Source organism: Hydra vulgaris, chromosome 02, assembly GCF_038396675.1.
Source record: "Hydra vulgaris chromosome 02, alternate assembly HydraT2T_AEP".
Classification (NCBI taxonomy): Eukaryota; Metazoa; Cnidaria; class Hydrozoa; order Anthoathecata; family Hydridae; genus Hydra; species Hydra vulgaris.
In genome coordinates this window covers 15,791,434-15,808,019 of record NC_088921.1, presented here as the reverse complement: position 1 = coordinate 15,808,019, position 16,586 = coordinate 15,791,434, and the positions used below count along the sequence as shown (strand labels likewise).

The following is a 16,586-nucleotide window of genomic DNA, read 5'->3' as shown; positions in this document are numbered from 1 at the left end:
CAAACTTGAATTTTTATCAAAAATATTGTCATGAAGTTTAAACTTAATATTCTCTAAAGACAAATTTTTATTTTGTAAATGTTCAAACTTCTCTCGAATAAAACTAGCAGTCTCTTGCATCTGGATTATTTGGATTACAATTTTTCCGTATTATCTTTTTTCCACTTCAAATCTCCAACAGTACAAACACTATACTATACACAGTGGAATCATCATCACCTCTCTTCATAATTGCTGTATTCTGAAACTCAGATTGGTCACTCTGACCATCACCTCTCACTTTGCAAATAATATATATGATATCACGTTCCTCCTGTGCTAAAACTTTAATTGAATTATCTTCATCCTCTAAAAGATACTCAAACACTCTCAAAAGATACTCAAACATTCTAGAAACTGAATGTTTGATCATATTAAAGAGACTACATTTTACTTCAGTTTCTGAATACTCCACCTGCTCTGGATGTGTCATATTTTTGTATTCTTTTTACTTTGTTAAACCTGGAGGAACAAGATGATGATTTTGTGTTACAATTTTCTTAAATTCAGCCCATGTTCTGTCTGTTAGTCTCAAACTGCAAAAAGTATGCCATGATAAATTTGGACCATATAAAGTAGACCTGGGTTCAGTAGAGTTTTTCTAGATTTTGCTGCACAAGGTACAGTAAGTATACCTGCTTCAGGTGTTCCGATTGTTACAGTATTTCTCCTAAAACATGTATAAAATGTGTGCTCACCCTCTTTTAAAATAAGCTGTCCCTCATTATATTTCCTTATCTTTATATATATATATATATATATATATATATATATATATATATATATATATATATATATATATATATATATATATATATATATATATATATATATATATATATATATATATATAACATTTTGTTTTAAAAGTAATAAAAAATTTACGAGGCATATGACTTGTATTCTAATTTTTTATCCAGAAAATCTTTGTATTTAGTGAAGAACAAACTTTTTTTCCACATTTGTTAAAGTATTTTAACAAATGTGAAAAAAAAGTTTGTTTTTCACTAAATACAAAGGGGGATATGCATGTGTTAAAAGTTGACGAAGTGTGAATGTAGCCATTTATAAAAAGCATCGCAAGATAAAACTACATGTTATTGAACTACGGAATTTTCATTTACTTCACAGAATTTAGTTGGTTTTTGAATAAAAGTCACAGTAGTAAAAATGATTTTTAAGCATGAGGTCAAAGAGGTCGCCTGAATAATTTTGCATGGCAGTAAAGTCAATTCGCAGTAGCTATACTTTATTCAAAAAAACGAGGCAACCTCTGTGAGCACATGCTCAAATCAATCAATGTTTAAGAAATCAAAAAATCAGCAAAAAAATCTTATGCAAAATACCTCTTTTTTTTATTTCTAGTTTTACATTCAAAATGATTATTTTAATTTCGCATAAAAATAATATAAAAATTTAACACTTATCATATACCTTGAAAGGATTTAAATAAAAATTCAATTTTTTAAAACCTTGACAAAACCCTTAAAATATCAAAAGTTTAAAAAAACTAAAAATAATATTTTTTATAGAGAATTGAAAACTGAATTCAAAAAAAAAAAACTTTAATTTAAAAGTTTAAATATGAAAAATCACTAAAAAATACAAAACCGTATTTCCGCTAAACGATGCATAAGCACACTTGCCTCAGAAATAAAGGATCCGTGGTTCAAACTCCACTTTTGGGAAAGTTTTGCGAAGTTAGTCGGTTAGGAAGGAGGCGTGAAGAAAAAAAAACTCATATTGAAAACATCAGAACAAAAACTTCAATTTAAAAAATTTATATACAAAAATCTACATTAAAAAGCCAAAATTAAAAAATTAAAAAAAAAAAAATTTATAACCTTAAAAATACTTAAATATATATAATAATCTTTATAACCTTTTTTTAATTTCAAATAATGATACTATACTGATAATAACTATATACAATAATGAAAATAATGAACTATACTGCAGTGTATAATTTTTTTAAGATAATGAAAAAAGTTAAATTGCTTGAATATATGCTAACATATTCCTTTCTTGACATTAATAACTGGTTTCATGTTTAGACAGACGTATCGACGCAATACACAATCGGAAGAATATGTCATGCCATCTGATCCACACACGGGGTTAAATTCATCAGCACATGCAAGCGGGCATGCTGCAATAAAAAAATTTGATAAAACTTCATATTTACTTTTTTTTACATTTTTATGTTATAATAATAAAAAAAAGCGTTTTTCTAAAAAGAACTAAGTCCTTTATATCAGAAATTGAGTTTTTTTAACATACAGATTCTTAATTGAAAAAGATACAAATCTATTTTGATATTCATCATCTTTATTTTCATCAATTGCATAATTATTTAGGTTCAAAAAATACTTCGCCTGATAATTAGTTTTTTTTTTTCAAAGCATGTTAAATGTGACTTAAGATCTTTTAAAAAAGCGCTCGTCAACTATATATTTTTGTACTATAAAGAAATTAATTTGGATTACAACATTGTAGTTTTGTAATAGTTATGCATGATAATTAATAATTATACAATTACGTATAATAGTTATACGACTATGTATAATAATTATACAATTATGTATAATAATTATACAATTACGTATAATCGTTATACGATTATGTATAATAATTATACAATTATGTGTAATAGTTATGCAATTATGTATATAATTATACAATTATGTATAATAATTATACAATTACGTATAATAGTTATACGGTTATGTATAATAATTAAAAGTGAAAAACAATCAAAGCAAAAAGAAAGTATTTTGAGTGAAGGAATTATTAAATGAGCGTTGATACCATTGATAATCATTTGATACCATTGAGCATTACGCCCTAAATCTGTTCTTAAATCCCAATTCAGGCACTTAATAAAGAATCTACTTTTTTCCACAAAGATTTCTTTCTCAGTTTGGAGGTCGTTACACCACAGGCAGGAAAATTTAGATTTTTTTTAAGCCTAAAACTTAACTTAAAGTCTTGACTTAAAAGTTGACTTAAAGTCAACTTTTTAACAATTTTGAATTTATTTAAAAAACAAGGAGATTTTGAGTTTTGTCTAACTGTATTAAACAACAGGAGATTGAAAAAAGGTTTTAAAAAACAAATAACTTTAAATTTGAATTTGGTTTTGAAGTCAGCACATGCGCACTGCTGCGTTACAGCTTTTATTAATGTTTACTAGTACGGAGGTAGTAAAGCTTCATACGTCACTGAAAAGATTAAATTACATTAGGGTAAAAAATCAAAGGAATAAAACTCGATTGTTTATCAGTATCTACATCAAAGTTCAACTTTATCAGTACCTACAACAATCAATAACGTTTTCCTTACCAGTGTCTACAACAATGAATAACATTTTTCCAATTTTGGTTTTTTTAAGTTTAAAATCAAACAAATATATCTGTAATTGTTTTTTTTTATCGCAAATAAAAAAAGAGACCCATTTTGAAAGTACTTCCGCCATAGAGTTATGCATTGGTTTAAGCAATTATTTAGAAAAATATTTTTCTAAAAGGACAAATAGAGTTTCTTCCTTTTTTTATTTCAACAATACTTACAACAATTTCCATCCTTTGTATTTTGCAGAATTGAAATAGCTTTCTTTTTTTTGCACGAAGCAACTCTCAATAGACACTCATTTGAGTATATATTCCCGTCACTGCCACACACTGGAGCATACATTTTATTGCAAGGGAAATTGCATTTTTCTTAAAAAGAAGATATTATTAATACAGTTCTTTAAGCTAAAAAAAAAAAAAGAACGTTAAAGTATATATATATATATATATATATATATATATATATATATATATATATATATATATATATATATATATATATATATATATATATATATATATATATATATATATATATATATATATATATATATATATATATAAATTATTACACCTTCAACACTGCATGCACCCTCGTGAACCTTTTTGATTGTCACCCGTTTAATACAAGACGCGACCAATAATTCACATTCGTTGCTGTATGTTTTACCATCACTAGCACACAGTGGTTGCACAATGTGAAGACAAACCATATTGCATTTTGGTTCTAGAAACAAAAAAAAGGTAATTTAAAAAAATATATATTATTTTGAAATAAATTATAGAAGTAGTAAAATTGCTAAAAATATTACCAAAGTATGAAAATATTACACAAACAAAAAATAAAAAATATTAAACAAACATAAAGTAAAAATTGTTACACAAACGTGAAAATAATAAAATAAACATAAAAGTTAATAAACCTGCAAAATCAGTCGATATAAAGATGAAAACAAATGATAAAAACTTCATATTTTGTGCAACCCTAGAGAGCGAGACCCAATTAACTTTCAAAATATTATATTATTAATTTTCTTATTTTGAAAATAATATTGTAATTAAAAAAAAATCATAAATAGCTATGTTTCTTTTCTTTATAAGATGATATACAATATTGTCTAAACAAACAGTTATAAATTTCATTAAAGGATATGTCCAATATTGTTTTTATAAGATGATATTGTCAAAACAAATTTGATATACAATATTGTCTTAACAAATTTAATAAAAACGATATTAATTAAAATAGTTGTAAATTATACACACTTATTTTATGCACAAAAATAAACAAACTGATCCCTAGTATTACGCATTATTACTTAACTGTAAACATAAAAAATAAATTTAATAATCGTAACTCAAGGTTTAATGTTTACATTTCACAGCTACAGTTACGTTTGCTTCTATTATGTTTCCAGTTTACCAACTGAGATGTTGAGTTTCTACTTAAGACCACCCAGGAAAAAAGTTTTATAAAATTTCTAAAAACTTTTGGAACATATGGGCTATAGAAATTCTATAGAATTTCAATAGAACCTATCTTAATTTCTATAGAAATTCCGATAGAACTTTTTTTCTACTTTTTATTTTATAGAAAAAAAAGTTTTATAGCAATTTCTATAGAAATTAATAGACATTCTATAGAAATTTTATAGCATTTCTATTTAATTTATATAGGCGATATGTTCCAAAAGTTAATAGAAATTTTATAGAACTTTTTTTCTTGGGCAATATAGAGTTTCTACTTAAGACCAAGACAATTTAACTTATTGATTTTTTTTAAAGAACTTATTCTAAGAATCTTTTTATAAGTAATTCTTTTATTGTGATGTCATCAATTTCACTTATTTAATTTTATCTTATTCCATGTATCAACATTTTTTTTTCTTCTTTTAACCAGCAAAACAATGCCGTGTTTTCAAAGGTCAATGTCCATTTCATTTGGTATAATGATCGAAAAGTAATCCATTTTTTTTTTTTAAACTTGGAACTTTTTCTAAATCTTTTCCTAAAGTGTTTTCAGTAGTGGTATTTATTTCAGTATTTTTTTTTTTTTAAAGACTAAAAATACTTTATTCTCAACTCAAAGACTAATATTTTCTACTTTTATAACATAATATTTATTTTTATTTGTAAAATTAATAATTTAATATTTGTCTTTATTAATATTCCTTCGCGTGTATGTTATTATTCTTTCGTGCGTATGTTAGACTTCGTGCGTAAATCAGATTTCGTGCGTAAATTAAACGTAGTATACAAAAGTACAAGTTGTCGTCTTACCAAGCTATGTTTAAAATATTTTTTTATATTACCCAGCTATGCTCAAAATATTTTCTTACATTACCCAGCGATGCTCAAAATATTTTTTTATATTACCCAGCTATGCTCAAAATAAATTTTTATATTACCCTTTTATGCTCAAAATATTTTTTTGACCTTTTTTTAACATAAAACAAGATTAAGATTTATAAAACCAAAATTCAATTTTTGCGACAAATAATAATAAGAAATAATTTTAATAAAATAAAAACATTCATAAAAAATTTAAAATCTTGCAAATTTCCTAATAAATTTAAAACAAATTATTTTAAAAACTATAAATTAGTTTGAAATTTTAAAAATATTTTAAATCTTTAAACTAAATTTATAAAAGAAAAAAAAATGATAATAACGTTTTTATATGAAATAAAACTGTTTTTGATACGAGTATGTTAAAAAATAGTTTATGTCTTTAGAATTTTTTTTTTTAATTTTGTAAAAACTGGGCAAAAATGGATTCACACAAAAACTCAAAAAAAAAAACAAATAAAAAAGTTAAAAATTGATGAAATGAAACATCAAATTTTTTTTTAAATATTGTTATCGTGATTTAAAAATTTTTTTTAATTATGTTTTTAACAAAGATTCCCAACCTCAAACATTAATGAACATATTATATGCATATAATGTCCCATAAGGATCCATACTTGAACCACTTCTTTTCATTATAATATATATATATATATATATATATATATATATATATATATATATATATATATATATATATATATATATATATATATATATATATATATATATATATATATATATATCATTTATATATTTATATATATATATATATATATATATATATATATATAAATGATCTTAACAAAGCATCCAAATTAAAGACTATAATTTTTGCAGTCGACACAAACTTGTTTCAGTCACATGAAAATGTAAACATACTTTTTAATAATATGAACAGAGAACTTAAAAAAATTTCATTTTGGTTCAAAAAAAATAGGCCATCTTTAAATATTGAAAATGGATACTTTTCCATCCAAACTATAAAAAACAAATACTGCTTGTAAACATGCCTGATCTTTTTATAGACAATGTTATCCTAAAAAGAGAAAAAATGGAAAAATTTCAAGAGTTTTTATTGAAGAAAATCTGTCTTGGAAATCACACATCAATAATATTTCTAATAAAGTTCAAATTAATAAAGTTTCTAATAAAGTTCAAATAATATTTCTAATAAAGTTGCAAAAAACATTGGAATTCTATACAAATCTAGAGGTATTTTAAACAAAAAGCAATTAACACAATTATATTACTCTTTCATTCATTGTCATATCAATTATATAAATATTATATTGGGAAGTACACATAAAACTAAACTTTATTGGCATCAGAAACACGCAGCTTGCATAATAAATTTAAAAAATCGTTTTTTTTAACTCTGAACCGGTTTTTAAAGAAATGGACGCCTTAAATATTTATCAACTATATGTATTAAATGTTTTGTGTTTTATGTACAAATGTAAAGAACTTATGTCCCAAGATGTTTTTGTAAACCTTTACAAAATTAAACAAAAAAACAAATATAACCTACGTAATAATAGCATTTTAGAAAAACCTTTTTGCAATAATAAACAAGCTCAATTTTGTATATCTTATCGTGGACATTTTCTCTGGAATGAAATAGTTCGGCCTAATTTTATTTTTCCATCTAAATTGACCTATTCCTTTTTCAAACAATCTATAAAAAAAAAATCATTTTTTCAACAAAAAAAATTCCTAATTTTTTTTGATTTAAGAAATATTTTATTTTGAGTTTCACTTCTGAAGTATTTACACCGAGATACGCCAAGACCAAGTCTCCGAGGAGAGAAATTTATGTGTGCTTTCAGAAGGCTTGGTCAAAAATTGTTGACAAGATAGACACATCATCAGACAACTTGGTTAAGTTTAACTGGACTTCTTTAGAGATTGGATCACCTGTCTATAATATAGCCAAGACAGCATTAAAGTTTGGGGAAACTACACTTCATGAATATATTTTCAAAAGAGGAGACTACAAAAATCTTTGTCAGTTATATGTTTACTACCTTGGTGGTCATGTTCCTGCTATAAAATTTCATCAGACAGGAGCTTCCCATGCAACAAGGTTTATGGCAGATGCAATTTATTTGCTTACATTAGAAATGACAAAGAACATCTCAAACATCATGAATGAAAAGGAGAAGAAGATGGTTAAAACAGCTTCTTTATATTTATCTTTAACTTACTGTCCTTGGTTTTTCTAAAGCTCTGTTAGTATTAAAGCACCAGTTAATGATTTAGCAGCATTCAAAGATGTGTTTGATTTAAGTAAAGAATATCCTGAGTTTTCTCAATCAGTACCGAAAAGCATGCAAAATCATACCTGGTATTTAAGTCAGCAGCTTGTTGTAATGGCTTTAGTTGATGACGGTGTTGAAAAAGATGAGAAGAAGAATATACTCCAAAAACTATTACAGTTTTCTGTTCCTGAAAAATTCCTGAAGGGTAAACCTAAAATGCCTGTAATCACATCGTCTACAACACTATCAAATTTAGTTGGTGATCAAAGCTAGATTTTGTTTTGCCTAGCCAAGGTTACCCATGACCAGGTTAAGTTAGCTGCACAAAGGGATTTGACTGTTTTAGACAACTTTAAGTTTTTTGTTAAAAATATGGTAGTCACCAATGATTGTCCAGAAAGAAATATAAAACTGATCCAAGACTTTATTATGTTTATATCTAATATATAACCGTTTATATTTAAAAATTCTGATATATTTGGTCATAATATACCTAGTAACCAAGTTCTAGATAGCGCACATCTCTTTTTTGCAAAAAAAAGTTTTTTGGGACACCCTAATGTAGATTATTAAATTTATGATATATTTAGTGATTATACATTTATTTATTTTAAATAGTATATAGATGTTTTTATTGTGGAAGAAAATAGAGCTTTATAAAGGCTTCGTGATAAGGTCATTACAATCTTCTTGAAATCCTGCCAGTATAATATTATAAATCTTAGTGTAAATAATATTATACGGCAAATAAAAAAAAAAGTTAAAAAAAAAATTATAATAATGTTAACGTTTTTACGCTTTATTGATTATTTATTATTTTAATTATTACTTTAGTACCACCATAATACTTTACATCTTTTCGCAGAAGTTTTTAATTTGAGAACTGAAAAATATTCTTAAGATCTAAGCACATCTTATGTCATTTCAACGCAAAGTATGATAGAACAATACAATGTTCCCAATATTCACTTGATGCAAAAATGAGAAGCTCTTCTTTTTTGCATCCGTGTTTTCGCCGCATCGTGTTGCGGCTGTTCTTGTTTGTTAAACATGTTCTCATATTTTACTGTGATTTTGATGGACATATTAGTTTTGTTGAAATATATTGTTTATCCCTGCCATATGACATTATTAATAGCCCACATAAAGGCCTTCAATACTCAAATATCTAAAAATCTTGGTTTACTTTTCAAAGCTAGACCTTTTTTCTCACACAAAAAATTGAAAACTTGTTATCGACCACGCTAATGTAGAACAGTGTAAAGAACAATTGTCAATATTGCATTGGAAGCAAATAGACTTTAGCAGCAATGCAAACATTATTTACGAAATTTTTTTAAAACATTTTATTGCATTTATGATGCTAACTTTCCAACTTGCGAAAAGACTTTAAGCCCAAAAAACATAAATTCACCTTGGATTAAAAACAAAATCAACCGCGGCTGAAAAAACATACAAAGGCTACAAATACTTAATTGAAAAAGTTTGAAAAAAGTTAAAAAACAAATTACAACTCTAAACTTCTTGATAAAGCTAAAAAAAACTCCAAACGCACTCAGGAAATTATAAAAGAAATCACTGGAAAACAAAAATCATGCTCAAACTCCTTACCCCAGATAATTAAAGTTGATAACAAAAGCATACATGAGCCTCGTATTATAGCTCAAGAAATTGATAACTTCTTTATCAAAATTGGTCCGAAACTTGCTAAAAAGATTCTTAACACCAAAGCCTTATTTTGTAATTTCTTAGTACCTAAGGATAATTGCATTTATTCTAATGAGTTATTTTCTGATTTATCCTTTGAAGAAATTGAAAAAGCCTACAGATCTCTTAAAAAAAACAAAGAGTAGAAGCTGATGAAATTAATGGAAACATAATTATGGGAGTGTTATGAACAGTTTTAATTTGTTCTATTTAAAGTCTTTAAAGCATCTATTGAACAAGGAGTTTTTCCTGATCGATTCAAAATTGCCAAAATTATTCCAATTTTTCAAGAAAGTGACAGAACTAATATTAGTAATTACCGCCCTATCTCCGTCCTTTCTACCTTCTCAAAATTTTAGAAAAAAAATGTTTAAATGTTCAAAAAAAATAACTCAACTAAACACTATTCAGTTTGTACGCAAAATCTCCGATTCTTTTGAAAATTCTTTATTCATATTAGGCACTTTTATTAATCTATCTAAAGCGTTTGATACTGTAGATCACGGTATTTTGCTGCATAAGCTTAAACATTACGGAATAAATAGCAGAGTTTTACAATGGTTTCGGAGCTATTTATCAAATCGAAAACAATTTGTCTATTATAATGATATATCTTAAAAAAACTTATTCGAAATATCCTGTGGTGTTGCCCAAGGTTCTCTTCTAGGGCCACTTTTGTTTTTGATTTACGTAAATGGTTTTTATAAAGCCTCAAATCTTTTAATTATCATGTTTGCAGATGATACCAATTTGTAATAATAATTTTAGACTATAAATGATGAATTGCAAAAAGAATGAAATTGTTTTAAATGTAACAAATTAACCCTAAACATAAACAAAACAAAATGGACTTTCTTTCATCCCCTCTCCAAAAAACGTTCCTTACTCACATTAATGCCGCAAATTTTTATTGATCAAGTTGAAATAAAAAGAGAGTTAGTCGCAAAACATTTTTCTTGACGAGATCATCACACAGAAACATCATGTTAGTTACGTTAATTACACGCGGAAACATCATGTTAATTACATTCGCGCTAAAGTGTCTAAAGGTATTGGAATCTTAAATAGGCAAGAATATATTTAAAATAAAAAAAGTTTAACACAACTTTATTACTCGTTTGTTCACAGTTATGTAAATTAAGCAATTATTGCTTGGGGTAGTACAGGCAAAAGTAAGCTAAAACGTCTTTACCAAAATTGATTAAACGCAATGCGTTTAATCAATTTTGCAGATCGATTCTCACATACTAAAATATTTTTTATGGAAAGAAGAATACTCAATGTATATGAATTAAATGTATTTAATATTTTATGTTTCATTTATATGTGGAAAAATGATTTATGCCCTTTAGTTTTAAAGGTTTTTTTTTTTTGAAACCCATGAACAAATACGCCTTAAGAAATAATAATTTTGTAAATGACCTCCTTTGTAAAACAAGATTTAATCAATTTTGTATTTCATAGCGTGCACCACATCTCTGGAATAGGATTATTTACCAAATTTTGATTACTTTTCCAGTCTTCAAAAATGAATAAAAAAATTTCATTCTCTCAATTGAAAATATTTTCGAATACTTTTGATAACGTAGCTATTACATTATATAATGAAATTTTATGATACAATGTGTATATATTTATGTTATAAGTATTCACGGTCGTTTAGGTAGGAAAAAGTGTTATGTTTAGGCACGCATGCGCTTGTGTTTGGTAAAAAATTTAGAACTTTTAAAATGGCTGCGGTTCATAACTATAGAGTAAATTTTAGATGACAACCATTTATTTGCATTTTTTAGTATTATGTTCAGTATTATAAACTTTTTTTTTTATGAAACAATGAACAAGCATCACATTTTTAACATTAGACAAATAAAATAATTTTAAAATTAAATTAAAATGCGCATACTTGTATTTCTGTGAAAGCTATTTTGCTGTAGAAGAGCGACTTGTTCATTTTAAAAAAATAATATTTCAGAATTTCTAACTTAACGAATTTGAAACTTTTTAAGTCAACTTCTTTAATATTCTTTTCTTTATAGTTGATTACTTTTTTGTTCTGGCTTAAATTTAAATTTTATAGAAAAATGTATTTTTACTCGTTTGAGTAGTTAAGTGCTTAGACTTTTTTCTTATAAGTTTGCTCTGGTGCATTTTAAACGATCATGTTATAAAAATAAAGATAAAAAAATGTAAAAAAATGTAAAATGTAAAAAATTTATTAAATAATTAAAAAATAAGTTTTTTTTTACTTACTTTACATTGCATGTAAAGTAAATAAAATTTCAATTCAAATTAAAAAGTGTTCTTGATTTTGTCCATGTTCAGGCTGACATAAGTGAGTGGTCTAAACTAGTGTATGCATATCAGCATCAGCAAATGAAAAGTTTTGAAGTTTCTCGCCAGATCATTGTATCTCAATGACTCTCTTTACATGGAGGACAAAGCTGGAAATCAAATTCAACTTGAGAATATCTGTGTTGAACGAACACTAGGAGTTTATATAAACACTAAGCTCAAATGGACTGACCAAATGAACCAAGCAGCACAAAAAGCTAATATGGTTTTAGAAATGCTCAAGAAAACCTTTAAAAAATGAATTGTGTGTATGTTTCTCAAACTCTAAACATCTTGTGTTCGTCCTGTCTGCTTGACTGCGCACCAGTTTGGAATCAATTCCTTAGAAAAGACATTAAACAACTTGAACAGGCACAGAGGCGTGCGACTAAGTTACTGCCTCAGTTACGGAACCTGAGTTATAAATCACGTCTGGCTAAGTTGGGTTTAACAACTCTATATGAAGGCAGAATAAGAGGTAACCTGATAAAATATTTTAAAATTTCCAAGAACTTCAATATAGTTAAGTGGCAAAATTATACTCTCGTCCATTAACAGTCAATGGCCCAGTTGGTGGTCTACACGGTGCGAAATTCAAAATCCATAGAGAGTTTAAAAGGAATTCTGTCAGGCATGGTATTAAACTAGGTATTCATGACAAATAAATTAATTCAATTGATTGTCAATCTAATATAGCTGGGTCTCAATAGATTCCCAGCTCATAGAAGTTTCAAACTTTTATTGTAGAATAATATTAATAATAATGTATTTGGAAACTTACAATTGCTAAATAGAAAACATATATATAAATAGGGGCGCCAAAAGCATTTTTTGGTCTTTGAGATAGCTAACTTCCAGACATGGAGCAAACTCCAAACATATATATGTTTATACTTATGTCAAATAAGAATGCATTGCAAAAAATAGCGATGATTGGAGCTTGGAGCATATTTTGATGATTGCGATGATTGGAGCATATTTTTTGTACTATTTTCAACTAGATTTATATTCATCGATAAATTTTAAATTTCATAGTAAAATATTTTAGAGTTCAAAAGATATGATCATATAAAGTTTAAACCCCCTAAATTTGAGGGGGCAACAAGCTTTATATTGTCATAATTTTTGAACGCTGAGATATAATACTATGAAACTTAAAATTTATCAATGAATATTAGTCTAGTTAAAAATAGCACAAAAAAATATTTAATGAACTTGTTGCTCTCACATTTGAGGCAGGGGGGCCAAAATTTTGGGGCTTTTTTGTTCCCAAGCTCCAATTATCGCAATTTTTTGCAATGCATCCTTATTTGACATAAGTATAAACATATAAATGTTTGGAGTTTACTCCATGTCTGGAAGTTAGCTGTCTCAAAGACCAAAAAATGCTTTTGACGCGCCTATGTATATATATATATATATATATATATATATATATATATATATATATATATATATATATATATATATATATATAACGCTATCATTATTATCCAGAGCTATTTTTTTTAGATATCAATTTTATGTGCCGGGTCTATGGCCCCCACTTACTCCAGCACTGTTTATTATATCCGTATATAATATCATGCTAACAGATATTGTTACCATTTCTACCTTTACCAACCCCTGATTATTAAATATTTAGATTTATCTTGGCCTAATTTTCAAATATTTTAAAGTTGATCAGTATATAGTTCATTTTCTTGATTTGACGAATAGTTCTCTAATAGTCATAAACTTATTGCTTATTATTTATTGATTCTTAAATGAATCATGGGCCTTTAATTTTAGGGTTATCAATCTTTCACTAGTTATAAAGCGATGATTGCTTTATAACTGGTGAAAGATTGGCAACCCTGGGGAAAGAACTTTAAAATTTTATTTAATTGAAAACTTTGTTATTTTGAACATTTAAAAATTTTTATTTCGTAGCACCTAAAAAATAGGTAACTGCAATTGAAAAAAATAAGTAACTGCAACGGCCTCAACTTTTGGGGTTTGTTCAGATCTTTAGTTCTTTACTTAGGTACTAGTTTTTAAAAATAAAATATTTTAATCATGATATCAAACTCACTATTATCACGACTAAACTTAAAACTCTCAGTTAATGTATGTACATTTTCCTACATGTTCTCCAAGGCACTTTCTAAGGGGTACTATACTAAATCCTAATACAACTTCTTCTTATGGGTGTCCATAAAATATATACGCAGCGAAATAACTAGTTTCGCACCACCGTTGCCAATTGCACGCTAATTTTATGACATCTGACGTTTTTTAAGGTACTTTTAAAGAATAATTTCTCAACCCTTTGTATCAGCCCTTAACGTACGCATTACTAAAGCCTTAAAAATGTCAAGGGCAAATACAAAGGGCTATTTTTTGTGTGATGAAATTTCGTTGTGATAAGAATTGAAATTGAATTAAAATTCAATTTCAATTCTTATCACAACGGAAATAGTAAACTTTTAGCGAAAATTGCGAACTCAGATATATTTTGTTTACAAATGTCATGACACATAAGATGGAGGGAGGAGATAAGAGGTTGATAAAAATATCACAAAATGTCTTAAGGGGAATCTAAAAAGGCAAAAAAAAGTGTCACATTACTTGAACAGCCCTATAACTACAAAATCAATTCCCCGATGTATAATTTTAAAATATTAAAAATAAACAGGGTCAAAAGCTTCAGTTAATTCAGCATTTTTTTGTATTTAAGGTAGTTTAAAAGGGCATGAAAAAAAACATGCAGATAAAGCAAACCCATCATTTGTATAATATTAATAGTTTAATTAAAGAGTTAAAAATATTTAAAAGTATAATTTTAATATTTTATAATATACACTATTAAAATCTCTAAATTTAAAGTAAACATGTTTGAATCTGCACATTGGCTCAAAGGCCAGGTTTTATAAATTGTGGAGCTTTTTGTCCCATGGGAGGCAAATAAGTTTATATAATAACTATTAATTATACTTTCAACAACAACAAAAAAAGTCATAGATAAGTTTCTTTTATTTATCTCTCAGTGTTACATAATTTAAAAAGTTGTATCATACTAATTGAACTTAGGATTTAATTTTTTTTTAATTTGTACAGTAAGAAGTTCTAAAAATTTATTTCAAAAAAATAAACAAATCAATCAATATTACAAACAAAAGTTTTAGCCAAAATACAAATTAAAACATTTTAAAATATTTTTTAGCGTATTTATTTATACAATACAAAAAAGACATTTATTTATTGAGTTAGATCAGTAATATGGTTGCAACTTTAATTTTTACAATAATAAACTAAAAAAACAGTTGCTATACAAAAAAAGATTATGTAGCTAAGAACCGTAGCCATTCTAAAATCTCTGAAATTTCTAAAAACTTATGGCACATGCGCACTTAAACATAACGCTCGTAAACGACCGTGTTTTTGTAATCTATACTTTGAATTTATTAGTCTACGGATTTTACATGTTGTAAAGGCGTATCACCCAAGGTTCTCAATGATAAGACTTATTCAGTCTACGAGTTCCCTATAACAATATAATCTATCTTAACAAGTCTTTCATAATATATTCTACTAATGCTTCCAAAAGTCAAAATTATTTTCTTTTATCTTTTTTTTAATTTATTTGTTGAGTGTTATATGTTTTTTTTTTGGATATATTTTAGCAGTATTTGGTTAAATATAACCTTTTGTAATGGAAGTATATTTTGCTGACGTGAAAAAAATTGTAACTAATATGTAGTTGTGAAAATATATACCAAAAAAAAAAATTTAATACAAAAACAATGTGGTTGTTATGCGAGTAAAAGCAGTGTATTTATTTGGTTAATAAGTTTCTGTCCTAAAAACAGTGTCTTCTGCAAATAATATTTATGTCTTTAATGTAAATGCAGAGACTTTCACCTTAATAAAAAGCACTTCTGAAAGTGATCCTAAAAAAATAAAAATTAAAAGTCTCAAAAGTTTTAATGCTAGAAAACAAAATGCTGAAAGCAAAAGGAAAGACTAAATGTGGATCGAATTGTTTAGTTGACCCCTTTTTGAAGAAAAGGAGTCGACTAGACAAAAGGGTCAACAATCTTTTTTTTTTAAGACCCCGGCAACAGTAGGGTCAACTAAATAACTCATTTTCAATGATAACATCTTATTATAGTTGAACTTAAAATGAAAATAAAATTTGTCTCGCGGGTTTCAAACATTCAAACATTCAAAAAATAAATGAGCTGCGAATGAATGAGAATGAATCTGCAAAAATATGTTATTTTTAGCAGTTTGGAAATTAAGCATAATAATATAGATTATTTTCATCGTCACTTCATAACTCGTTTTAACTATTTGATCGGAGAAACTTATTGCTGCAGAATTAGATGTTAAAATATTTTTTGAACTGAAAAAGAAGTGCATGAAATAAAAGCCTTGAACTTGAACCAAAACTTGAGTCTAAACTCAAATAAGAGTCACTTGACTTTTACACTCAAATGAGAACATTGTTGGAATAACTTTGGAACAGAGTTGCTAACATTTGAAATAAATCAGAAAAACTTCACAC

The 16,586-nt window shown here is 26.5% G+C and overlaps 1 protein-coding gene across 1 annotated transcript in view; it reads right to left on the bottom strand.

Moving 5' to 3' along the window:
• Positions 1-1,920: 1,920 nt before the first annotated feature.
• LOC101237210 (four-domain proteases inhibitor) overlaps positions 1,921-16,586 on the bottom strand; it is a 72,308-nt gene continuing 57,642 nt past the window's right edge. The window contains exons 2-5 of the mRNA XM_065790205.1: positions 4,313-4,374; positions 3,964-4,116; positions 3,609-3,758; positions 1,921-2,188 (exon numbers count right to left, since the gene is read on the bottom strand). Of these exons, the coding sequence (XP_065646277.1) occupies positions 2,049-2,188; positions 3,609-3,758; positions 3,964-4,116; positions 4,313-4,361 (492 nt within the window). The 5' untranslated portion in view covers positions 4,362-4,374 and the 3' untranslated portion in view covers positions 1,921-2,048. The remainder of the gene's footprint in view (positions 2,189-3,608; positions 3,759-3,963; positions 4,117-4,312; positions 4,375-16,586) is intronic.